General features: G+C 36.6%; 1 protein-coding gene across 1 annotated transcript in view; it reads right to left on the reverse strand.

The window, feature by feature from the left end:
* Positions 1 to 21,404, reverse strand: part of LOC145666977 (zinc metalloproteinase-disintegrin-like 4a) — a 75,406-nt gene extending 54,002 nt beyond the window's left edge. The window contains exons 1-5 of the mRNA XM_081734637.1: positions 21,239 to 21,404; positions 14,210 to 14,285; positions 8,292 to 8,374; positions 3,052 to 3,164; positions 1,633 to 1,685 (exon numbers count right to left, since the gene is read on the reverse strand). Coding sequence (XP_081590763.1) covers positions 1,633 to 1,685; positions 3,052 to 3,139 — 141 coding nt within the window. The 5' untranslated portion in view covers positions 3,140 to 3,164; positions 8,292 to 8,374; positions 14,210 to 14,285; positions 21,239 to 21,404. The remainder of the gene's footprint in view (positions 1 to 1,632; positions 1,686 to 3,051; positions 3,165 to 8,291; positions 8,375 to 14,209; positions 14,286 to 21,238) is intronic.
* Positions 21,405 to 26,549: the final 5,145 nt, after the last annotated feature.

The raw sequence follows: 26,549 nt of genomic DNA on the forward strand, positions 1-26,549 counted from the left end.
GGGGATATTTTACCTCCGGAACTACATTTTGACCTGCGAAAGACCATTGTTCATATGTTCTCTTTTTGCTGCCGGCAAACTAGGGAAAATAGAGTGGTGGTTTCCCGTTGCCTTCCACCCCGCAGTATCCCAGCCGTTAAAGTCACTCTGACCACGCCTGGGACTAATGTCCAAGTTGCCGTACCAATCACTATGATTTCCGCCAACTTGGCTACTGGAGAACTGCTGCCTTCTCCCAGAACATTCTTCGTGTGGCTACTCCATTTAGACCAATTCGGTAGGGGTGGCCCTTCTGATAGTGAACTACCACCGACACAGCTCTAAATTTCACTGTAACACGCAATCCTCCCCACCCGACACATAAGTGTCTTCGTAAAGGTGGTGTTTATCGGGGAGGACCAACTCAGACAGACAAGTGTTTTTATTCTCCCCTTTGCCAAAGTGCAATGTTTTATTTACAGGCAGTTACAAAAATCAATTTAATGATTACATATAAAAAGAGATAGCCATTAATTTTGAGGCTTAACTTTATTGCAGGAAACCAAAACTAAAAGCTTGGGCCACCAAAAGTAACAGTGTTTTGTGAATGAAAAATACAACTTACATTAAACAGGATTTGAGTCCAGTTCTCCGTCGTCCACCCATTCTTCGAGTTACGATTATTGGGAGTTTTTGTTTTGAGTCCTAATATGCCCTCTGTCCTCTAGTGTACCTTTTTATATTTGATAAATTGCATCATTTTGAACCCTGAGGTCCACTGACACGAGAGGATACGTAATCGCCCGACACTAAAAATTCTTTTGTTACATTTAGATTTCCATTACCTAATATTCACATTTTTAAATTGTCACAAAATAACAGTACAAAAATGATATTTGCAATTTCAGAGTTTTTTTTCCTTTAACAGAGTATTTTTTTTATAAAATATATACTTGTATTTTTTTTAAACTTTGTCTTAGATTTTTATTACAGTAGCCTTGTGTTATCATATTTCAGCAATGGTCGATTATGATATTATTCAGCGACACTCCAAGAACTTCGGAAACATCCCTATCAATCAAATAGATATAATTTCAATACTGGCACATAATGTAGACTAGCTAGGATAGCTCCAAAGCCTGTTAAACTTTTTACAAGAAATATGACATTCAATTTGTTAGTAATTGGTAAACTTTCCGTTATTCATATGACATTTGCTATTTTTTTAACGATTATTATGGAAGGAACTGTATCGCAATGTCCCCTACAAGAGTACGTGTATATCAGTTGACAATCATATCTTAATATATCTTCGCCAAAAAGATGAGTAAGATAGGGTTATATAAGCAAGACTTCAATAGGATTTCTGGGTTTATAGTATAGGGATTCTTTTTACAGTATCGTCTAAAACAGAAATACGATTTTGGTTTACTGCAATAAAGTCATCTTAAATCTAAGAAATAAAAATATCCATAAAAGAACTAGTTCAGTATTATTTATTAGTAGTAGTTTACACAGCATTAATGATGTTACTATACATGTAAAACAATTCTCTTAATACCAGAAGTTGCCGCTTTAAAATGTTGGAAATTACTTATTAATATATAGTATTTCATACTTAATTTTTAGCAGTTAGTTTTTAGTTGTACTTACCCTTTTAATTTTCTTAAACGTCCTCTCTGATAAAAAGCCATGTTCTGAATTTCCTGAAAATAAACCAGGAAAGAGTAGCATTTAGAATTTTAAGTTACGTGGCTCTATAACAAAATATATAGGCTGAACACTTTTTATCTCTTAAGCCTTATTTCTATTCCTTCAGCTTTCCCTAATGGTAAAATTTGTTGTTATAGGACATAAAAGTACTCTAACATTTCCATTATTTTTCATCATTACAGAAGCATTAAACCCTGATCATTTTATGAAGTACTACATCTCAAAAGGCCTATCTAGTTTGCCGTAAGCACCAGACTGTGTCGCGTGGATCAGGTCAAAAGTTACGTTGTGTACTAAATCGAAATTCCAAATCAAGATGTGAGATATTACAAGCACGTAACCATCGCGCCTTGTGTAATTCGAAGACCATCATTATTATTGATTTTACACAAACAACTTGGCTTTTCATAATGTTCTATTCATATTTACCTTACGTGCTATTCATCATTTTAAAGCTCTTCATTATGCCCTTGTAATAAGCTTTCAATTAGTCATCCACTTATTATAATCTTGGACATATGTCAACGACTTCATTTTCTTTCGTTGATTTACCATTGACTTTATTGTTCATGTTTCGTGATTTTCTTTGACTATGTTCCATTCATTTTAGGACAATTTATTTTTTGAATGCAGGATCTACATAGTCTGTTGTATATTTAAGCTGAATTTTAGCCATCTCCCTCTTTTGGTTTTTGAGATAAGTGGAGGAAATATTTGTTTTTAATTGATTTTAATGTTTCGTGCTATTTTTGGTTATGTTTCATCCATTTTAGGACAATTTGCTTATCGAATATAGAATCCACATAGTTTCCTCTACATTTAAGCTGATTTTCAGGCATCTTCCTCTTTTGGTTTTTGAGATAAGTGGAGGAAATATTTGTTTTTAATTGATTTTAATGTTTCATGCTATTTTTGGTTATGTTTCATCCATTTTAGGACAATTTGCTTTTCGAATATAGAATATACATAGTCTTCTCTACATTTAAACTGAATTTCAGCTATCTCTCCCGATGTCTGTTCACGTCATTGCAACCGGATATGATCTTTGTCTGATACGATTATCCACAGAAACATTCAGGCTGACTGGCTAGCAGCATGGATAACCAATAGGAAGGAGAACAAACTCTTCATTTATGAATAAAAAATAACTTCCTGTAATCTTTTGTTCCATAAAATGTAAATTTTTTATCATAGTGAAAATGTCAAGACAATTAGGCTATAGCCTGTCATTAAGATAACTAAAACACTGTGCTCTTCCCGTTTGTAATAAAGCATAAAATGATTTTATGATATAAATACAACTTATTAAGTATACAACGTATTAAAACTGTTGTTTAAAATAGCTAAACTATTTCTTACCACACATGTAGCTGGTGTTCAAATCTGAATGCTTATAAAAGAAATGAGATCCATCTTCTGTGTGGCTTGCTCTTTCCAAATAATACATCTCATCGCCATCAAATATAATCCCACTGAAAGATAAGAAATAGTTATGGTATTTCTCATATTTAATAATTATAACATGCGATAATAAGTAAATATTACCTTATACATTGAAGTGCCAAAAGTCATGGGATGCCTACCTAATAACGTGTTGGTCCTTCTCGAGCATGGAGAAGTGCAGCAACTTGACTTGACAGGGATGCGACAAATTGGTAGTAGTTCACTGGAGGAATCTGTGGCAATGCAGCCTTTATTGGCGTCCATAATTCAGTGGTTGTTAGTGTAGTGCTGGCCCGTTCTATAGTATCCCCCATGCAGGCACGTACCCAGGATTTCGTGAAGGGGGGGGGGGAGTCCGTGACATGAAATACTGTGGTCATCACAAAAGGGGCTCGATCACTCTAAACTATTTTACTGGAACATATATTGGTTCGTTTAGCCAGGATTTCGTAACGGGGAGGGGGGAGAAGTGACGAAATTCTGAAGGTCCAGGAGCTCGATCAATCTAAACTACTTTACTATCAACATATATTGGTTTGTTAGGACAATAAAATGAGGATATATTGGCAAGTATTTTAATAACAAACTATGAATAAATTTCGAGCAAAATAAAAAAAAAAGTATTGAAAAAGATTTTGCAATATTTACGTCCTTCTCCTGTTATTCAAATATAACAATTTTCCTTTCGTTATGACCTCAATTATTATAAAAAGTACATACTGAATACTGTCTTGTAAACTATCCTCTAATATAAATAAAATAAAGAGTGTGTTTGTCTGTCTGTCTGTCTGTGTGTGGCCTGGGGACCAGACGAGTGGTCTGAGAGTTACCAAATTTTGGTCAGGGGTACCTTGGCCCAAGCCCCAGATCAAGACGAAGCGTTTTTTTTTTAAATTTCGAAACAGTGGGGTCTCAGGGGGCGTTTGCCGGAACCGGCTTGGGAACCAGAGAAATTGACCGAGAGTTACCAAATTTTAGTCACGAATACCTTGGTCCAGGCTCCAGACCAGAGTTAAACGTTTTTGTCGAAATTCGAACCAGGGGGTTTCAGAGGGGCGTTTACCGGGACATGTAAAAGTAGTAGAAAATGACAGATATTTATTTATTTAACAATCACCAGATACAGCTCAGAGGCTATTTTATATTGGATATCCAACAACATTAACAATGGAAAGGATTTGGGAAGGTATCATCCAGGGCCTGTTTAGTAGGTGCCATCCCGGCATTTGCCTGGTAGAACTGAGGGAAACCCTGAAAAACCTCAGTCAGGATGGTAGGCAGCGGGATTCGAAGCCACGACCTCCCGAATGCGAAGCCAACGCTCTACCACTTGAGCTATTAGTGTCGAATTCATATTTTCGCGGTCGCTGAAATCAATGGTGATACTCCCACAGGCGATGACTTCCAAATACAGCCCCTGTGCGAAGCATGTGTATATTCAACTAGTTTTACAATATATGCGTTCCTTTCTCTGTTGAATCAAATGCTAACAGAACTTTCTTTCAACATAATTTTTTGTTTTATTATTCCGTCTACTACTGTCGGTTCCAAATGACAGGTTAAAGGAGCAACAGAATATTGTCCTTGAAATAACATGTTTGATACTGCAAGGATGCGATGACGAAAAGTTATGATTAAAAATGTCCACGCTGTTACACAACGGCACTTATGCTTTCGAAAGCTTGAAATCTCCCTGACTAGTAGCAGGAATTCTGAGAATTCCATAACTTTTCTTGAAATTTCAAATTCCCTGACTCTTCCAGAATACCTCACTTACCTCGCCACCATAATGCAAGTAATACAGATCTCCTCATAAGAAAGAGTAAGCAAAAGCTTCCTGTAGTTTTCTTTTTAATTTTTAACGCTGATCCTTCTTTTTGTCATTTCATTTTGTTTTATCCTTCCTTAATTTTTTCATTTCTGATCTCGAAGGGAGGTCCGGACCCCCCCTTGACTACGTGCCTGCCCCATGTGCTCGATAAGGTTCATGTCCGAGGATCTATAGGAACAAATCTTGTGTTGGAAGTGGCAAGAATTATCCTAAAACCAATTGCGCACCACTGCGGCTCGGTGATATGGCTCATTGTCATCATGGAAAGTTCCAATGTTAGCAGAGTACAAGCAGTCAGTAGTAGGAATGGTCACCAAGTAGCTGAATATAGCGATGATCAGTCAGTGTTTGGTTTAAGCGGACCAGAGGATCCAAACCATGCCATGTAAAGACGCCCTGAACCATTACGAAACCATCGTCAGCTTGGGCAGTGCCTCGTTGACAATTTCGGTCCACAGCCTTATGGGATCTGCGCCACAATAAAACCCCACCGTCCCACTGCGTACCAACTAGAAGCGTGTCTCATCTAATCACGTTTCATGTTGCCAATCATCTGAGTCTAATTCACGGCTTCCCAAGTTCACGTGAGTCGCAGCTGCAGGTGATCAGCAGATAGTAGTTGCACTCGTGTCGGTCTACGTCTGTGGTATTCCATGGAGATCAAATTTCACTGCTTTGATCACTGAGACACATTGCTGGGCGCCCTGCATTGATTAGTGCTGTTAGTTTACGCACTGTTACTTGTATGTTTTTCCAGTCGTACCAGTCGCAATCATTCAGCACATATGGGCGGACACTGTGTTGTTCCTGATAGGTCGTAATACCTCCAACGGTCCATCTTTGGCTCTGTGGATTGAGAAAAATTCAATGTCAGGACGACTTGCGAAGTTGCATACCCCCATTCGTCTAGCACCACTATCATCCCGCACCTGAATTCCGATAATTCCCGTCGGGTTGTCATCACTACAATACACGACATTTCATTGTATATAAAAGTCCAACTGACAGCACTGAAATTGCTTTACGCCGTTCGACCGTTTTTCCGCGGCGTTCCTGGGCTATCAAGTTGTCTACGCTATCCCATGACTTTTGACATTTCAGTGCATGTTTAATATAGTTTTAGTGAAGAACTATTGTAGGAATCTTTATGTATAAAAGAAGTCCTGAGTGAGTGAGTGACTGATCAATGCCGCGGCGAAAGTGCTTAACTAGAAACATGAGATTTTGACAGTGTGTAGGATTTGTAACGTAAGGTATTACTATGGAAGGATTTTTGGAAATTCGATGAGAAATAGGAAGAAATAAGAGGGCAATCATTATAGTAAAATATCCATATCTTGGAATCACTGAAGAGTACATACATGAATTTTGATATATGGACTTCACAGTTAAAAATAATTAGATACGTGGTTCATCATGTTTTGATACTTCTCTTAGAAGGGAAGAAAAAAGCAGAGAGAGAGAGAGAGAGAGAGAAAGAGTACGGTTACTGGTTATTTCTGTTTCAAATCATCAAACTGGTATCCATCGAGTTTCACAGATTTTAGTCCGCATAACATACGTAAATCCTCTCATTCATACGTAAATACTCCCAAAATAGTTTAGAAAAGTAGGCATTGGAAGGCGGATCTAGGCCAGGGCCGGGAGGGCCTAAACCCCCCAGTTTTTTCAATGACAAAATAATTTAAGCTATTATTTATATATTTTTGAAAGTTTATATATACCTATTATAATCTGGGTACTGGCTGCCCCCCAGTTTTTACCTTCTAGGTCCGCCACTGAGTACAAGGAGGGGGAAGATTCAGCCTCTGACAGGTATGTAACCACGCATATAAATTATTTTCCGTTAATATAAACAACAACAGCAGAGATATAAAAATGGAACAAGTTCTGGTGGAAAGACATTATGATCATGCATGTTTTAAAGAGCTCTTTGATCATCTGTATTTTTTTTAAAAAAAATCTATCTCAAGTTTTTAAATAAAAACAACTGCCATTTTGAAAATTTATTAACACAAAACTCCAGTTTCAAATATGTCCAAATTTTCAGAGAATGTATTTCAGCAAATTATAGAAATCGGTAGTATTTTGGTTATTTTATTACGATAGCAATTGGAAATATGGTACTAATTTGAATTTCGGCCTAAGGCAGCATGAATATTTTGCGGACACAAATTTGTTTCCAACTTCCAACCTGTAAGTACGATAGCTTCTTTGATACGATATTGATGTGGTACAAGATTGTAGAAAGGTTCGGTACTTCTCTTATTATTTTTACGTTTATTAATACAATAGACCATAAAATCATTATTAGTGCATTTTGAACTTCAACTGTTTATGTACAACAGACTGGTAAACGTGATTGGCCACCTGAGATTCAAAGTAAAATCCAATCACACCATTGGTATCACTATCAAATTTCCATTTTACATGCGTGGCCTACGTATATGGTTATATTTAGAGTTTTTCTGTTATATCCAAGGATTTTTGTTATGACTTCTCATGCATTACTAGCCATTGATAAATTGTAAATTAGATTAATCTCATACTAATATTATTCCTACTAATGTGACATATATCTCGGACGGAGATGGACAATATTTCAAAAACTGGTACTATTTATATGAACTAGGAGGAATGCTCATTATACATGGATTTTTACTGTCAGTGGTCATGGCAAAGATCCATGTTATTGTTTAGAGGACCTAGTCAAATACATCTACTAAACTAAACTTAACTAAAGGTAACTTTAAAATTCCTACCTATCCCATTACGGGTTATGCTTCATTTATAATTGTTTTTGGCCAAACGCAAACTCGTATTTAGTTGTGTGCATTGCTGCGGATGTCCTTTCAAATGATGTAGAACCAAAAAATTGTGAATGAAATAAATTTAGATCCGTGATTGGAATTCAGGGAACTCCATAGTCTAGTTGTTGAACGTTGGACTCAGTCCGCGTGGTCCCAGGTTTCGATTCCTGGCCGGTGTTTCCTAAGTTTCGGTTCCACCCAACGTCGTGAGGCAAAATTGGGGATTCATGGTTACTAGGTCTAGAAATGCAAATATCAAAACCACGCTAATATGTAAACCTCAAAACATTTTAGAGTTATGGGTTACATAAACATCTAGACGAATATATTTAAACATTCTTAATCCTGCTTTTAAAGACGAGCCCATTTACGTTTCGCTTGATTCTGCTGTCTTTAGTAGAGCGTATTACTATGCGTAACACAAAATAAGAGTTTATTTTGTTAATAACTATATGTTGGTATTTATTTTCTACATTATCTGTGTGTATACATAAAGCTAAAGCTACCAAACTCACCTGAGTCCATTGCAGGTAGATACTGCAGCCCAAGAGTCTGGAATTCCACGAAGTCTTCCATGGTAGTAACACAAATCAACATCCTACAGAGAACAAAATAAAACCAAAAATATTTTCAATTTTTGTTTGTACTATAGTATCAGTAATGCATAAAATAAATACTAAAGTTTGTAAAATTACAGTAATTATATTTATATTACACGTAACAGTAATGTACAAAGACCATCAAGATAGCAATATGTGTTCTTTAATATGCATTTGATACATTATACATATACATATAAACAGGATTATCATATTTCTGCTATTCCAAATCAGGCCACTTACAAGGGAGATACATCTTCTGAAGCGGAATACTTTGGTCGCAGGTTGACTTTATGCCCCTCTTCCCCCCATTGGTAGAAAGTACCTAACTAGGACAAGAGTTACCTTTATTTCATTCCTGTTAGATGAATCAGCAATGATTACCCTTAGTAGCACATCTTAGATCCATAGATTATTATTAAATTTCTACGTAAGATTTGTGCAATAATTTTCTAGGTAATCAGAAATCACTTAATATTTTGAACGGATTAATTACAACATATTGAGCAATGAGGTGTAATATGTCACTGAAGTTTTCTTCCTGTATTGTTACCTTTACTTCTTGGGACAAACTATAATGTTTCATCACAAAATTGCAAATATGGAAAAGTCTTAGAGTGGAAAATGGAGTGAGAGCATGTTGGCAGACTTCTGCTGGATAGTGACACACGAGATATCCACTGATTATTACTAGAAGAGCAGGAAGGCCGGGTGACTTCTGATAAGTGATTTCGTTTTACTTTCTATGCTATTGTAACATGTTATGCGTATCTCTGGTTCAAAATATACTGACATCGTGCAAATTATATGAAATGAAATTCTCGTTTTTGTTGTGGACAAGTACAAAATAAAATACTCCTGCTGAAAAAATGGTACGAATTGGAAGAAAATGGTTTTCTGATTTGAACTCAGCAGGGCAAAATCTATAAGAAACATCCAATTTGACTGATGGGAGCGAAAGAAGTTTTATTTTGCCGATTAGTGATGGAACAATACGGATTAGTTGGAATTTAAAAGCCTCTTTTCAGCAGTAAGGGTATGTTATCCGTGCATCTATAGGAATATGGAATCCGAGGAAGCTCATATCCATTAAAAACAAAAAAAGAAGGCTTATTTATTTATTTATTTGCACCAAGTAATAAATTAACATTGCATGATTAGGATAAAGTGTACAGGATGTTGAAAAGCCGGAAATAGACTATAGGAAACTTTCTACGCTTCCTAGACTGATATCACATTGCAATGTTAAACCGCTGATACAACAGGAAGTTCGTTCCAATCCTTAACTTGCAATTAAAATCTTAGTATAGTCGATAAAGAAGTACAAGAGAAAATTATTTACTTCCGTCATTCGTCTGTTGTTTCTATTTTAGATTAATTTATTTATACGTATTTCTGGGCATTTCAGCCATCTGTACAAGGAATGATGTCTTCGGTAAGCACACTATCTGAGAAAAGGAGAAGAAACACAGGAAAGAAGCGGTCTGGGATCTGTATCTTAGGTGCCATCCCGGCCTTTGCATTGTGTGAGTGAAGAAATTCAGGACAGGTCTCACTCGGGATGGCTGGCCTGAAAAAGCTGCTACACCTTTTCTACCGGTTATCCCCATCGGGAATTGAGCCCCAGAATGCTCGAACCAAAGGGGCGAGGCCACATCGGTTGTTTTATTTGTCTCTGTGTGTTAGGGTAAAGACATACCGGAGATACCTTGCGATCGAGGTTGAGGTTGAAGTCGCGATCGCTATCTCGGTGTCTATGTCTAGATGGATGCATGAAGGGCGCACATAGCGAGGAGGTTGCACCCTCACTGTAAGTTCTCAGTTTGAGGAGAAACCTTATTGTGACGCGTGTGAAATTATTGCATAAAAATCACTGCGAAACCACATTTTGAAATTGAAAGGATCAAAGTTTATAAATAGGGATGGACGCAAAGACGAGACAAGAGAAATGCTAAAGTATCGTCTCTTGTTTCGCAAAAATATTTGAGTCTCATCTCTTGTTCATCTCTATCAATAAATCAAACACTTTTACCTTTTTTCAATTTTCTGTGAAGAAATGCTCTCTTTCACCACTCAGGCGAGAAATCATTTCCCAGTAAAATAAAATAATAATAATAAAAAATATGTCTTCAGGTTTCGAGGTGGAGGAGGTATTAACTTCAACAAGTGAAGTTTCGTTACTTCAATTCCAGTATTCGACGTTTCCTTCCTATGGATACGTGCCTGTCTTTACAGGTATTTCTTTACCTTATATCAGTAACGAACTTACAATAAAACTTTTTCTTATAAATCCCGGAAATGGTGGGAGCCTTGGAGTTTTTAAGCATAGATATGATTAACAGTAGCTTCTTTTTTCCTTTAGAAATTCCACAATTTACGGACTTTAACCCGAAAGTCCCCCCCCATGTAACCGCCACTGTCATATATAACAAACGGCTAACCCGAGTATAAGAGCTTCGCTTCGCTCAGTTCAATAATAAGCTACAGTATAATTCTCAAATAAATATGAATAACTTATCTGACATCCCCATTTCAGTTGCTATTTTCTTCTATCCTCTATTTTAAACGTACCTATTATGATGCTGTTTGTGTTTCTTATCCCATATTGCTGAAACATTCCTCACTAGTTATATTAATATGGATTTCAGCAAAACCTCTCGAGCATAGACTTTATTTTGGAAAACCCACCCAGTAATCATTCGACTTTTAGATTTCTACAGTATAACAAGCTAAAGTATCCTGTTACACGAGTATGTTGTATGTTTCGGATAAAAATGAGATAAATCTTTCGTTTAACTTTTATACCTTCTTATAGCCCAAAGAATATGTAAAATGGAAGTAAAATGATAAACATTGAAATTATTTTAGAGTAAAAGGAAAACTAAGTACTCCAATAAATACAGATACATAAATTATTGGTTCTAAAGTAAGGTCGTTTTATTCATACTATTATTTACGTATTTTTAGACGTGGAAATGCTCTATAATAGATGATTCCCACTACATTTGTGTAGAACAAAGCAACACTTAGCATGTATAGTAAATGAATAACTTTTGTTAATTCTTTGGCTTTTACTTTAAATTACCGTTATCACATACTGTACATACAGAGCATATTTACAGGTATTGTTGTGTGGGCAATATTTTTAATGTCAATGGTCTGAAAGTATCATTAACTACAACAAACACTCTACCTATTAATTTAAATGAAAAATTAAACTTAAAAGGGAAATCAAATAATATACTATTCAGAGAGAGAAGCTAGTAATATGTTACAAGAGCTAAATATACGCGGTGTGGCAATTCAATAACGAAACTGCCCACCTCCTGTCGCACAGGATCGTCGGGGGGAGGGAGGTAGCTAATGATGTGTTGTTGATATTGAATCTTCATGAGAAGCCACTGTTTGTTTCATGATTCTGAAAGCTTTTCTTTTCTTTGCAGGCTTGCATGAAGAGGACAGTATTCTGTAGAAGTAGTGCCGGAATCATGGTGAACAGTAAAGTTGAGCAGCGCATTAACATCAAATTTCTGGTGAAATTAAACAAAACACCGATGGCATGTTGTGCAATGTTAAAAGAGGTGTATGCTGATAATGCTATGTCACGTGCGCGAGTTTTCGAATAACACAAACGATTTTCAGAAGATAGGGAGGAGGTTGAAGATGATGAACGACCTGGTCGCCCTTTGAGTTCAAGAACGGACGAAAATGTTAAAAAAAAAAAAATAATAATAATAATAATAATAATAATAATAATAATAATAATAATAATAATGAACTTGTGCGGAAAGACAGACGTCTGAGCATTCGGATGATCGCAGACATGATGAACATTAACAAAGAGACAGTAAGACAGATTTTGCATGACAAAAGTTTGTGCAAAAAGTTGTCCCGAAAAACCTCTCTCAGGAGCAAAAAGACATTCGAAAGACCATTTCCTTTGACGTCATGGAGCGACTCAAAGCAGAACCAGACTTGCTAACACGTGTCATCACATGTGATGAAACGGATTTTCCAGTATGACCCCGAAACTAAGCATTAATCCATGCACTGGAAGACTTCCACATCGCCAAGAATGAAAAAAGCACGAATGAGCAAGTCGAAAGTGAAGGCAATGCTCATCGTTTTTTTCGATATCAGGGGTATCATCATGACTGAATGGGTGCCTCAGGGTCAAACGGTGAATCAGACCTACTACAAAGAAGTCCTAATCAAGCTGAGGAAAAGAATAAGGAAGAAGAGATCGGATTTGTGGAAGAACGATGCATGGATCCTCCACCAAGACAATGCGCCTGCCCATAATAGCCTTTCTGTGAAGCAGCTTTTAGCAGCCAAGCGCATTCTTATGCTCGACCATCCTCCGTATTCCCCAGACCTAGCTCCCTGTGACTTTTATCTATTTCCAAAAGTGAAAAGTGCATTGAAGGGAACACATTTTTAGTCTGTGGAAGAGGTGAAACGAAAAACGGCAGAGTTGTTGAACAGTGTGACATCTGATGACCTACAGTTGCTTTGAACAATGGAAGGCACGTATGCAGTGGTGTATAGATAGGGAAGAGGAGTATATTGAAGGGGATAACAGTCAATGGTAACTTTCTTTGCAATACATCACATTTATGACACCAGTCTCGTTATTTATTGCCACACCTCGTATAATGTGATAATGATCTTGAGGACGATACTAAATGAAGTAAAATTTTTGTAGACATTTATCAGATATGTTCAAAGAATTGAAATGAGGCACACACCGAGAAATTTTCGTTAGACGGTGTTTTTTTTTCTTTCTTTCTTTAAGGGTTGTGAGTCCAATACTACAAGACATTACGCCCATGTAGTATTCAACTGTTGTTATTCTACGTGCGAAAAAAATTAACTATTGTTACCTTTACTCCCAGAAAAAAAAAACTAATAGAACTAAATTGTTTTTATAAAAAAAGTAAGAGTACAAAGTAAGTGTCAGACCAAATATTTAGGCTACATCTAAGTATATTTTATTAAGAAAGTGAACAAATGCCTGACGAGTTACGAAGTTGGAGGGGAGGTTTGGAATCTGCGGACCCTTGATTGAAATACTTAGTTTTTATGTCCCGGCTAAAGGGACTGAATGATTAATGATGAAATGGTAGTAAAGAGTTGGTGAACATTGTCGGAGGGAAAATCTTGAGAACTCACGCACACAATATTCTTAACCACAAAGTTATAAGATTGGGATCAAACCAGGAACCTACTGTATCTATCACTGAGTCCCCATTCTGATGTGCGTATGATTAAGGCTTTAAGACTCTGTGTAATAGCACTCGTGTCCAGTGTTTGTAGGTTTCCTGAAGAAAATTTCCCTCGACCTTTTCCTTCACTTTTTTCACACACAAATATACCCAGCCAACAATGGGTGCAAATTATGCTACTTTGAACTAGGGATGGCCATTTCCGGCAAAAGAGTTTTCCGGTTTCCGGAAATCACATTTTCCGTCTTCCAATTTTCCGAAAATTTTTCCGTTTTCCGGAAAATTTTCCGTTTCCGTTTTTCTGGAAAATTTTCCGTTTTCAATTTTCCGGTTTCCGGAAAATATATTTTCCGTTTTTCCGGAAAATGTGGTCATCCCTACTTTGAACCCCCACACACTATTGGTATTGTATTAGTTTATTTCTGAAGCAGAAAGAAAAAAATAAGCATTTATATTGGTCAATGTCAGCGCAAGAATGTCCCTAGATTTACATGTATTATCTAAAAGTCGCTTTTTGCTAAATTTACCTACAAAATTTTCCTAGATTAGGGAATTTCCCTTAAAGTACGAACACTGCTCGTGTCTATTCTACTAAAAAAATAAACTTACCTTATCTATAGGTTTGTTGATAACATCTTTCCCATTCAGTTGAAATTTTTCAAAATAAGTCTTCGTAATAAGATCCCTATAAATAATTAATTGTGTAAGGGATTGTACTCTACATAATATATAAATAATGACCGTATAATGACCTACTTTCTTTTAAATTTATCATCAGCATGTAAATCTTATATCAGCTCACATTTATAATAAAATTTAACCTAAATCTAAAGTTCAGAATAATAATAGTGAACTATCAGCAAAGTATTCTTAAAGTCTGAAATCACAATGAGTAACTTAATTTTAGCTCTTATCCAGAATTACTTAAGCTTGTCAAAAGTTCTATGCTTACATTATTAACCAATAATGGAATAGAATCGACTGCTGAATCTGTAAATTATGCTTAATACGGGATAATTTTCAACATGTGCTATAAAATATCTATATGATTCCAAACTTTTGAGATACTCTGTACCTGTAGTTCTAAGAAAATATTTGTAGTAATTATAATTCAATAAAGCTTGGTTTCTTTTGTAATTAGTCGATCGGAAGGTAGTAGCATAACAGGCATATACATACAGTTTACGATACAGGATGCCCAGTAATTTCACGTTTTCAGTATTTCGTGCTCACCATCCCAAAACAATTGAATCAATTTTGATGGAATTTTGTAAGACAGTCCTTGGCGCGGCCTGGTTAGTATCTTTCACTTTAATGAAACTCTTATTATGGGCAGTAATAATTGATCATAAAAGTTAGATTATTATCTGCCCATGGGTTAAGAAATTAATCATTTGAGAACAGATAACCCGGCAACCCGCGGTAGAAAAGTGAACTGCTGGTTGCCTAACATTCCAAGAGAAGCCTACACTTCGACCGAGTGAACCTGGAGGAAGTTACCTAGCACAGACGTAACCGGCACTCCGCTCGGTCTTATTTTAACTTCTTAACGCCCAGTGTAACTTAAAAAGTACACTTAGGTTTTTGTTTATGGGATTATTCCATACGCATGTTTCTATTTTGTAACCTTGCGCACAGGAATTTTATAACTCAGGTGTTAAGCTACAGAAGACTGCTTTCTTTCGTACAATTTGAAAATAATGTTGATTTCTCCCATCCAAGGGCGCCGATTTGTCTGTAAATTTGAGGGGGTCCATTCAGATGCAGAAAGCATATATGAGGATTTTAAGACAAATTGCATTCAAATTATGTCAAATTTTGTAAATTTGTAAATACAATGAGGGGCCCACATGAGCTTGGGGGGCCGGGCCCCCTAGGCCCCTCAGGATCGGCGCCCTTGCTCCCATCTGCCAAGTTTGCTTATCTGTTCAACCTGTTTTACATAAATCGCTCTAACACCTCGATTTTCTTATATACTGTATAACGTATATTGCGAATTAAGCATTGATGAAATTGTATGTATTTCCAAATGATTCGTTTGTTGGTGTGTGATATAATTTAGTAAAATCTATGTATATTAAAATTTTTAGATTATTGTAAATATAATATAAAAGTATTAGATCCCCCCCCCCAAAAAAAAAAATAAGCAAGTTCACTTTCAAGGAAGTGAAAACAGATAGTAAAAGTGGAAAACATACAGATGAAATGTCAAAACTGGAAAATGCATAAACCAATCAAAAAGTAAACAAAAAGTCAGACTTGATCAAACTTCGTAAACGATTAGAATATCTAGGGTCTCGTTAATTCCCCAAAAGTTCGAAGCATTTGCCATGGTCAACATCTTGCCAGAATCCTCATTATTCGAATTGTAAGTTTTACCTTTTCATTTTACACTTATATGGTGAAGGACATTTGACAAGTTCATTATGCAAGAGGTCTTCCTCCTTGACAGATTGTTTTATTCCTAAATATTTCAAATGTAACACCCATAATTCATAATTTAACTTCATGAAAAGTTATTTGTACTTGTTGTATGTAAATAGAAAAGATGCATATACATTTCTGTAATTTTCACTTACTATTGAGATTTCAGTAACATGTAAGTATTCAGGCATTTCTATTGCTGATAGCATATTTAAGGAAATTAAGCATTTACTATCAAGAGTGTAAGTAACAATTCAAGTAACGAAACAGGTGTACCTCAGAAGATATACAGGTTGCTGACAAGAACAGATCTTTTGATTCGCGCTCCTCTTCTTTTAAATATCTTTGTGATTCAATATACAAGTGGCGCTAGAGGGGACATGAGGGCGGGTGCCCTCTTGTGGTATCGTCTCCCTCCAGACATCTCGAGGTATTGTAATATAATTGAATGTAATGTAAAACTATTACTTCAACATAGGTTAACCATTTTGATGAGTTTTTACTTTCGAGCGACGAAATGAGAGAAGAAAGTATGGTGGTGGAGAAAAATATTCAAGATTGCAATGAATTTACAACGTTTCATGGCCTGTACATAACGAAAAAGTGATATTTCGAAATATGTCCGTCTGTTCGTCTTGATATACAATTGCCTAGAGATCATACCGTTCAACGTATTGATACCAAATTTTAAACTTAAAATTTTTCTGTACATAGTTCTCCAGTTTTTTTTAAAAATTTTCTTCCTACCCCTAAAATTAGGGGTAGTTTACTGAAGGATGAAAATCATAATTTGCGATTTTCTTTTTTAAAAAATGGCTCTAACGATCATCAAAAATCAAATTTTCAATAACAACCCTATACTGCGGTATATCTATGGAAAAATCGAGGAGGGGTGGTTTACTCTTGGGGGTGAACTTTTTCGGACGATTTTCTCAAAAATTACTCACGTGATTTTGTTCATATTTTACAAATAAATATTTCAGTCTATTTTGTGCAAATTTGAGATTTTTCATAAGCGTCCTTCCTTGAGATATTTGATGGTGAAAATACACAATTTTCGAAAATTCGCAGTGTTTAGAAGTTTTCAAAAAAATCAAATATACGGTTCTCAAATCTGAAACTTGTTTATGACGTTGTCTATTATCTAGTCTCTATGTAGACAAAAAATTGAATTTGAATCATTTATTTCGTTTCAAAATATACATTCCAAAACGAACATTTTTAGGTTTCCAACATCAATGTTCAGAGCTTTTTGCACCGACGTTCTATAAAGTACGTCCCAAGTGTCCACAGGACACAGAATGTTGTTCATTCCATTATCTTTCATGTGGTTTTGGTTTGAACTCATTATATTTAAAACCTAAGAAGTTACAGCATTTAACAGAATCCTCTGAAAAGTGCAAATTACGCACACGCGCCTATACAAAATGGCCGCTACAAATAAACCTGCGCGGCTAAAAAATAAATGAATATCCGTTTACGACTCCCTGGATGTGGTACAATCTTAGGTAAAAAAAAAATAAAAAATAAATAAATTTTGTCAGCAACCCTTGATCTGGAAATTGGTCGATTTCATTTGGATTGCCCCAGTCCCGAAAACCTACAACCATGTCAAATTTAGTCGTTGTAACCCTACAGGAAGTGCCCATTAATTTTGGGATGTAAAAAGTGTCCCATATAAGTAACATGGGAAAGATTTTTCAGTTCCCCGTAAAACCACTCTAAAGTTGGACTTTTTATTTTTATTTTTAGTGATTTATTTAGGTAATGGTAACAAAAACGTACAAGCATACCGAATTTCAAGTTTTATTCCAATTCCAAGCACCTAAGATATGAGATTATAGTCCAAAAACAAGGTCCATTTAAATAACACGGGGAATTTCTTCATCCCCCCTTTAGACCCCCTAAAATTAAAAATATTCACTTTTGGCAATTTTCCTGTGGATTAGTCCCGGAAACCACAATCCTGCCAAGTTTGAAGTTTCCACGTCAGCTGGAAGTACCTTTTTATTTTATGTCAGTTCATGTAGTTTTTTATATTGTAAAACTAACCTATGGCCAGACTCCCACGACTGCTTGTCTACGGCCTCGCATCTCTTACGTATCAGCCTTTGCATGAAGAGTAAATTTCGATTATTTGCTCTTAACATTTCCTGAATTTTGGCGCAGCTGGGGGGTCACCCCTAGCCCCCGCGCTTACTCAACCTACGGCCTCGCACTTCTTAAACCCATAATTCTACCAAATTTTAAGTTTATTTTCGTATTTGAACTATCTAAAAGGTAAGATTTTGTATCCCAAGAAAAGCCCATTTAAATAACATGGGAATTTCTTCATTCCCCTTTTAGACCCTCCTAACAATTAAAAATATTCATTTTTGGCAATTTTCCTGTGGGTTAGTCCTGGAAAGCTATAATCATGCCAAATTTCAACTTTCTACTTCAATCGGAAGTACCCTTTTATTTTATGTCAGTTCATGTAGTTTTATATATAGTTAGGATATTAAAAGCTTTCAAAAAGCTATAAAACCCAGAAAATACGAACTTTTATTTAAAAATTATTAACTGACTTCAAAAAAAATCTCTAAAAGTTATTATTATGAAGATAACCAGGAAAGTTGTATCGCTTTTTCACCCACCACCTTCGAACATCGATATGTCACCTAAGACGTACCTGGAAGATCAAACATAGTCCCCATAAGCATCGACGATCTGCTAACGTTCTGGAAGGCCATGGATTCCATCGCGGTAGAACTTGATGGACCGTGAAGCGAAGAAGGTATGAAGTACATTTCGCAATTTTGCACCTCTACTAGCGATTTGAACTGGCGTCCTCTAAGGTGATTGTCCAACTAATGGAACCGGTTATAATCGGACGGTGCAATGTCCGAGGAGTATGGCGGATGCAATAGTGTTTCCCATCCAAGGCGTAGAATGGTGTCCCTAGCTACATGGGGTTTAGCGTTGTCCTTTAACAGCAGGACCTCTTTGCGGTTCAAAAGTGCTGGCTCCAGAGTTTTGAGTTTTTCTTGACCACGGTTCATTTGCTGACAGTACACAGTTGCATTGATGTTCTGACCAGCTGGTAGCAGTTCTTGATACACGATGCCGCGAGCAGTCTACTAAATACACAAGAGAACCTTATTCTGGTGCAGTGCTGATTTCGGCTGTTTTGGAACCGGTTCATGGGATGGTAACCAATGATGACGGTGCCGTGAAGCTTCGTACAGGACCCACATGTCAGCACCCTGTCCAGAAATGGCTCCTTCCTCAGACGAGACAGCAAAGAAACACAGGTGTCTACTCGAGTAGCCTTGTGGCCCGGAGTCAAATCATGTGGGACCCAACGACCCAACTTGTAGTGCTTCCCAAGTTAATTGTGGTGCTGCCGACTGGTTTCTCCACTCATACACTGAATGGTAATCTTAGTTCCTCACCTAAATTAAACATAACTTTCTTACAAGGCTGTCTGTATTCTTTATTATAAATTAAGTTCCTCACATGTCTGTCCACTGTTCGCCTCAATTGCTGCATGCGGATGTGTTGGTCTTCCTTCACATAATGCGTCTTCGAGTGTTTCGTCACCGTCCTTAAACTTGTTAAACCGCCGTTGTACTGTCCGCGTAGTCACTACACTCTCACCAAAGGCCTGGCATATCTTCCGGCCCACTACAGCGGCGTTTGACCCCAGTTTGAACTCGTACAGCGTACACGCCCTTATGACGCTCTGTGGAGGTCCCATGTTCACTCTGTCCTTACGCAAGTTCACGGTGTAACTGAACTGCCACAACCAGGTAGTATATTGGATATACCCACACAAACAACTTACCTTCGCCTTATCTCCATTTATATTCAATTCACGGTGTGAGGGCCAATTGAACAGAAACCTTCACAAAAAGCGACAGAGCTTTTTTGGTTACTTTTATGTATATCAATAAAAGAATTTGAAGTCTGTGTCAAGCTAATCAAATTAATGACTAATAAAATTACTATTAAAAGTATGATTTTATATTAGACAATAATTTGTTTGAATTGGCACATATTTAATTTTTTATTGATTGTATTAACTTCTTGGCGCTTTTAAAAATTATTTTATGCTTTTCAGAGCTTTTCAAATTGTTTTCTACTTTTTTTTAGCTCTTTTCAAAAGTCGGTATATATATATATATATATATATATATATATATATATATATATATATATATATATATATAGTGACGAAAGTCGCTTACTGCATCAAAGAGATTAAGTAAAGAATAACCATAGCGAAAGAAGCATTCAATAAGAAAAGATCGATCACTCTTAACAAGGAGGCTGAATATTGGACTTAGTAAGAAGTTGGTCAAGTGCTATATATGGAGTATTGGACTTTATGGTTCACTGACTTGGACATTACGGAAGTTAGAAAAGAAATACTTAGAGAGCTTTAAAATGTGGTGTTGGTGGAATATGGCAAAGAAACATGGACTGAAAGAGTAACAAACGAAGATGTTTAAAACGGATAGGAGAGAAGAGGACGTTTCTTGCCAACATCTTTCGTAGAAAGGCCAATTCGATTGGACATATCTTGCGAAGAAATTGTCTTCTTTATACCGCCATAGAAGGAAAGATGGAAGGAAAGCGAGGAATAGGAAGAAGAAGAATACAGCTGATTGATGATTTGAAAAATAGATGAAAATATTGGGAGCTAAAAGAGGAAGCTGAAGATCGGAAAACGTGAAAGAAACATTTTCAGGCCCAAATTTATAATTTAAAAAAAAAATCATTACTCCCAGGACCTGCCAGAAGGTAGAATACTTTAATAATAATAATAATAATAATAATAATAATAATAATAATAATAATAATAGATTTTTCCTGTTAAAACTATCATTATATCTGAAATCACTTAATACAATAAAGTGATTAGTTGGGAAATATCAAACTTCAGTTTTGATTACGCTCAGAAACTAAGAAATTATCGCATTATGACCTAGATTATACCTTGGTACAGTTAGTTTGAGTAATTTGTATTTCCCCCCTTATCACATTTCCTCTATTGCTTCTACAAAGGCAATACGTTGCAATTGACAGGATTTTTTTCTTTCCTTTTCTTTTTCTTTCTTTTTCTTTTTTTTTTGTAAATATCTATGAATATACTAATACCTTGTTTTATTACAAATACAAATAGAGTAAGTAAGGCCTAAGGGATCATCCTTTAACACTTGCTTATCTCACCTATTTAACTGAAGATCAACAACAAATTCTTTTCCATTCGAATCAAACAGCACAGTTAAATCATGAAGCCACGTGCCCTGGAAAAAGAAACAACACGTTTAGAAATATGGGACAGTAACACTTGACTAGAATTTATAAATTGCTTAAATGTAATAGGTTGGTGCGAATTTAATGTCCGTATTGACGTCTGGTGGGAGTCTCATCTCTCCAACATATCAGAGGAATGGAGAAAAGCCTTATACCTAACGTTGCAAAAATTTGAACACGTCCAGCAAACAGGCTGGTGTACTCAGACAGTCAGGAGGTAGTGCATTGTTGAACACGGTCGTATGAAAGTACACCATGAAAAACACTCAATTGGTAAAGATACTTTGTACACGTCCAGCAAACAGGCTGGTGTACTCAGACAGTCAGGAGGTAGTGCATTGTTGAACACGGTCGTATGAAAGTACACCATGAAAAACACTCAATTGGCAAAGATACTTTGTACACGTCCAGCAAACAGGCTGGTATACTCAGACAGTCAGGAGGTAGTGCGTTGTTGAACACGGTCGTATGAAAGTACACCATGAAAAACACTCATTTGGCAAAGATACTTTGTACACGTCCAGCAAACAGGCTGGTGTACTCAGACAGTCAGGAGGTAGTGCATTGTTGAACACGGTCGTATGAAAGTACACCATGAAAAACACTCAATTGGCAAAGATACTTTGTACACGTCCAGCAAACAGGCTGGTGTACTCAGACAGTCAGGAGGTAGTGCATTGTTGAACACGGTCGTATGAAAGTACACCATGAAAAACACTCAATTGGCAAAGATACTTTGTACACGTCCAGCAAACAGGCTGGTGTACTCAGACAGTCAGGAGGTAGTGCGTTGTTGAACACGGTCGTATGAAAGTACACCATGAAAAACACTCAATTGGCAAAGATACTTTGTACACGTCCAGCAAACAGGCTGGTGTACTCAGACAGTCAGGAGGTAGTGCATTGTTGAACACGGTCGTATGAAAGTACACCATGAAAAACACTCAATTGGCAAAGATACTTTGTACACGTCCAGCAAACAGGCTGGTGTACTCAGACAGTCAGGAGGTAGTGCGTTGTTGAACATGGTCGTATGAAAGTACACCATGGACAACACAAAACTGACAGAAAGACTACTTTACTGTGCCATTCTGTACTGCAAGCTGCAAAAATATTAACAGTCCATTTGGGTCAAGAACAACGAATAAGCACAACTTTCGCTGTTGGTTTGTCAAATTTCGAGCCGGTGACACAGCATTGCAAAAGAAGTCTCGTAGGTACCGACAAATGGCATGCTCGTATGAGTTCGTCAGGAACAGTATGGAAGCAGACACCCTCGGAAAAGTGACATTGAAGACGAGTTAGCCATACACCATATAACTGTCGTTCAGCCTCATCGTGCAATTGGTAAGTTGAAAAAAGTTGTACTAATGTGTGTGACGTCAGTTGATGCCGTCTGCCGTCCGAAGTATATAACCTGTAAATAATATCCGGGAAGGTTCCCTACATCGGATTCTCACTTCACATTAAAAGTGCCATTGCTGGTATGGCAGTCTATAGTAAGAGTGACTCATGAGTCTTTCTCAGGCAAGATGAAACCATCAACGCAGATCGTTAAGTGACGAACTCCATGAAATGCAGTGCAAACTTGTCCACAAGTATGCAACGGTGTTCAACTGTATAGTGATTCGAACAATGTTCAGCAGTAAATGGTTGATTACTACCACTTCCGGTGGATGGATCACCTCGATTAACGAATTCGATTCAATTTATGGTGATCTAACAATTAGCTTTTGAGATTTTTTTTGTCTCATGACAAACACACACACACACACACACACACACACACACACACACACACACACACACACACAGAGAGAGAGAGAGAGAGAGAGAGAGAGAGAGAGAGAGAGAAACAAATAGACAGGGTAAATATACAGTAAAACTTGTCTTTAACGGTATCAAACGGTACTTTGCAAACATTTCGCATTAAAGATAGGTTCCCCGTTAACAAAAAAAAAAAAAGTGCTCTATATAATGGATATAGTGAGAAAATAAAAAGCTGTAGGTAGTAGTCACTTTATATGTACGTTTATTGGTACTACGAATTAGTTCACCCAAGACTTACAATGAACAGAAAAAAAAAACACTGTACATGTACGCAGCAATATGTACAGAAAACCTCCAACCGTCAAGAAAGTTTTCTATACATATTACTGCTTGGCTGCTCGACTGTAAAGAAGCGCTTTAGCGAGAAACCTCAGTAAATACACCCTCCATTCCAAAAGAAACCGAACGTTTTAAAAAAAATAAAAAAGCAATGTACATTTTGGAATAAATCATTTTTATTAATCAATGTATTCCCCTTCTGCATCGATACACATATTTGCACGCTCCAACAAGTTGTCAAACGACTTCTCCATGTCCTTTATTGGAATGGTCTTTAGGACGGCGGTCGTCGCCTTCTCAATGGCATCAATCGATGCGTGCCATTTTCCTTTCATCGCCAAATGCAGTTTCGGGAACAGATAGAAATCGCACGGAGCGAGATCTGGTGAATAGGGCGGATGATGCAACCGAATAATGTGATTTTTGACCAAAAATTCAGTTACAAGTCGCGAACGATGTGATGGTGCATTATCGTCCAAAAGAGTCCAACTGCCGATTTCGCAATATTCGGGCCGAATACGACGAATTCTTGCCAGCAAACGCTTCATGACGCCTAAGTAAAACTCTCCAGTGACTGTCTGGCCGGGCTGAACAAATTCTTTGTGGATAATTCCTTTTGAATCGTAAAAACAAATCAGCATCACCTTAACTTTTGACTTCACCAAGCGACTTTTTTTGGGTGTTCCTTCATCCGGCGCTCTCCATTCAGCACTTTGCCGCTTTGTTTCGGGCTCATATTCAAAACACCACGTCTCGTCACCAGTTACAATCGATTTCAAGAAGTTTCGATCCTGCCGAGCACTTTTAACGATGTCTTTGCAATGCGCAATTCGATCAACTTTTTGGTCTTCGGTGAGTTTGTGTGGTACAAACCGCGAATTAACCTTCTTAAAGCCCAAATCTTCGGTCAAAATGTGGTATGCGGTTGTTTGAGGAACGCCTAATTCCATTTCAATAACTTTCACCGACGATTTTTTGTTATGTTTGATGAATTCACGGACTTTTTCGATGTTTTCTTCCGATAATCCGGTTCTGGGACGGCCTGATCTTTCGTCATCATCCAGCGTCTCTCTACCCGATTTGAATCGCCTGAACCACTCGTAAACTTGCGTACGGGATAGACACTCATCATCATATGCATTTTGTAGCATTTGGTGCGTTTCACTAAAAGTTTTACCCAGTTTAACACAAAACTCAATTGCAGCTCGTTGTTTGAAACTCATTTTCCGACCGATGTACACAACACACTGACAGTTGAAACATAATAACTTTGTTGCCGTGCATCCAAATGTCATGACTAGAGACCGGATGTTAGGCAAAATGCCTATTCTTTAACATTAAAGATATGATCAAAAATAACGTTTTAAAGTTTGTATAGGGGGTTATAGTTTCGATTAAAGCCAGTTTTATTTTGCCTATTTTGCCTATTTCGACCTTTACTGCCTAAATAATTGCTTTAGTGCCTAATGTTGCCTATTCTATGCATTTTCTTCAAAATAAGCCTTCATTGGGAAAATATATAATTTATATAACATAAATAATGCATACATATATACGTATATTAGGTGTTTATAAACACAAGCACGTGGTACGTTACAATATATACACAGGGTGAACTTCAAAGATGTGCACATACTTCCGAGGTGATTAATGATATCAAAAGAAGATATAAAGTTCTCTTGTAGTTTGTCGAATTCTGTGTCGTGCGCGAGTAGTCTAGGGGCTGAATCTATCCAACGTGGGTGTTCTTAGAAAACAATGGATTGCCGACAAACACCATTGTAATCGTAGCAGATGCTTCTTTTGGAGCTGTCTCGTAATTTAATCATTGTGTCAATTAAGGAAAGAAGGAGCTGTCAATTTAATGTGAGATATGGATGTTTGAAAATAGTCTAACCGTAGGAGGTGAGAAAAAAACATGTGAAATGACTTTTAGAAACATGGGAAACTCTGGATAAAGAACAATTGTTAAAAGATATTGACTGTCTAAGATGGAAGGTGTAGGAGAAAGAGAACCCATTGATAGGGAGTAACGAAAGAAACATAGACACAGGTGTGCTGTAATTTTTGGGTGGTCCAGGTTTTTTGGAGGTGGGGAGCGAACTGTACTGCCCATGGAGTAAAAAGATTTTGTTTAATTGGGACTGTAACTTGCACCCTATGGAGAGGTACCGCTCATTATTTTGAGAACAGAGATTTTTAGAAATACCTTGAAAATGTTACGTGTTACATTGCCCCATAGTGAGAGACGGGGCATATAATTGCATAGGGGAAGTGTAGTGTCCTTTTGAGCAAAGGACCAGTTTAAATTAACGTGGGAATAGTTAAGGAATTTGGCATGTAGAGTGAAAATTACTACAATAGAAAACGAAACTTTTTTTTTTTGTGCAGATGAGAAAATGTCATGTTGGTTGCGACTCACCTGTATGTCTAATTCTTTTTAGAAAAGAAAGAAAGAATTGAAATAGTTGAAAAAAAAAGATCTTTTAAGTTGTTAGGATGTAGAAAGTTATTTGAGAAAACGTATGTGACATTTATTGTTGACGGTTGAGACCTCCTGTAATTTCGAGTTGAACGTAACTCTTTTTAGAAAAAAAAGATTTTTCTGACTTGTTAGAGAGAAAAATGTTTTCTACTCCGATAGAATGAAAAAAGAAAAGAAAGAAAAAAGCCATTTTTCTGGAAAAGATTCTAGTTAACTTTAAAGAATAGCTTTGTACTTGTTTTTGTGAAAAAACGAAAGGGCGAAAACAGACAGGTTGTGAGTGAGATTGCTATTATGTCAATGGTTTAACAGAGGGAGAAAAAAAAAGAAAAAAAAGTATTGTTGAAGTTAGGGATACTATCATGAATGGATTTTTGTAGTTTTGAAAAGGAGTGTGAGAAACTTACGTGGAAAATAAGATAATATTTGCAATAGAAATATAGATATTTTGGGGTTATAGATTTGTTTGAAGTTTTAATTTAGTTGAATTTTTATGCCAAATAGTTGAAAAGATGCAGATGAGAAGAGACAAGATTGGTTCGATAATATATTATAGTTGAGAAAAAAATAGATTAAAAATGTGAGAATATATATATATATATATATATATATATATATATATATATATAT

The sequence above is a fragment of the Thermobia domestica genome, chromosome 12, assembly GCF_964235325.1.
Source record: "Thermobia domestica chromosome 12, izTheDome1.hap1.1, whole genome shotgun sequence".
Classification (NCBI taxonomy): Eukaryota; Metazoa; Arthropoda; class Insecta; order Zygentoma; family Lepismatidae; genus Thermobia; species Thermobia domestica.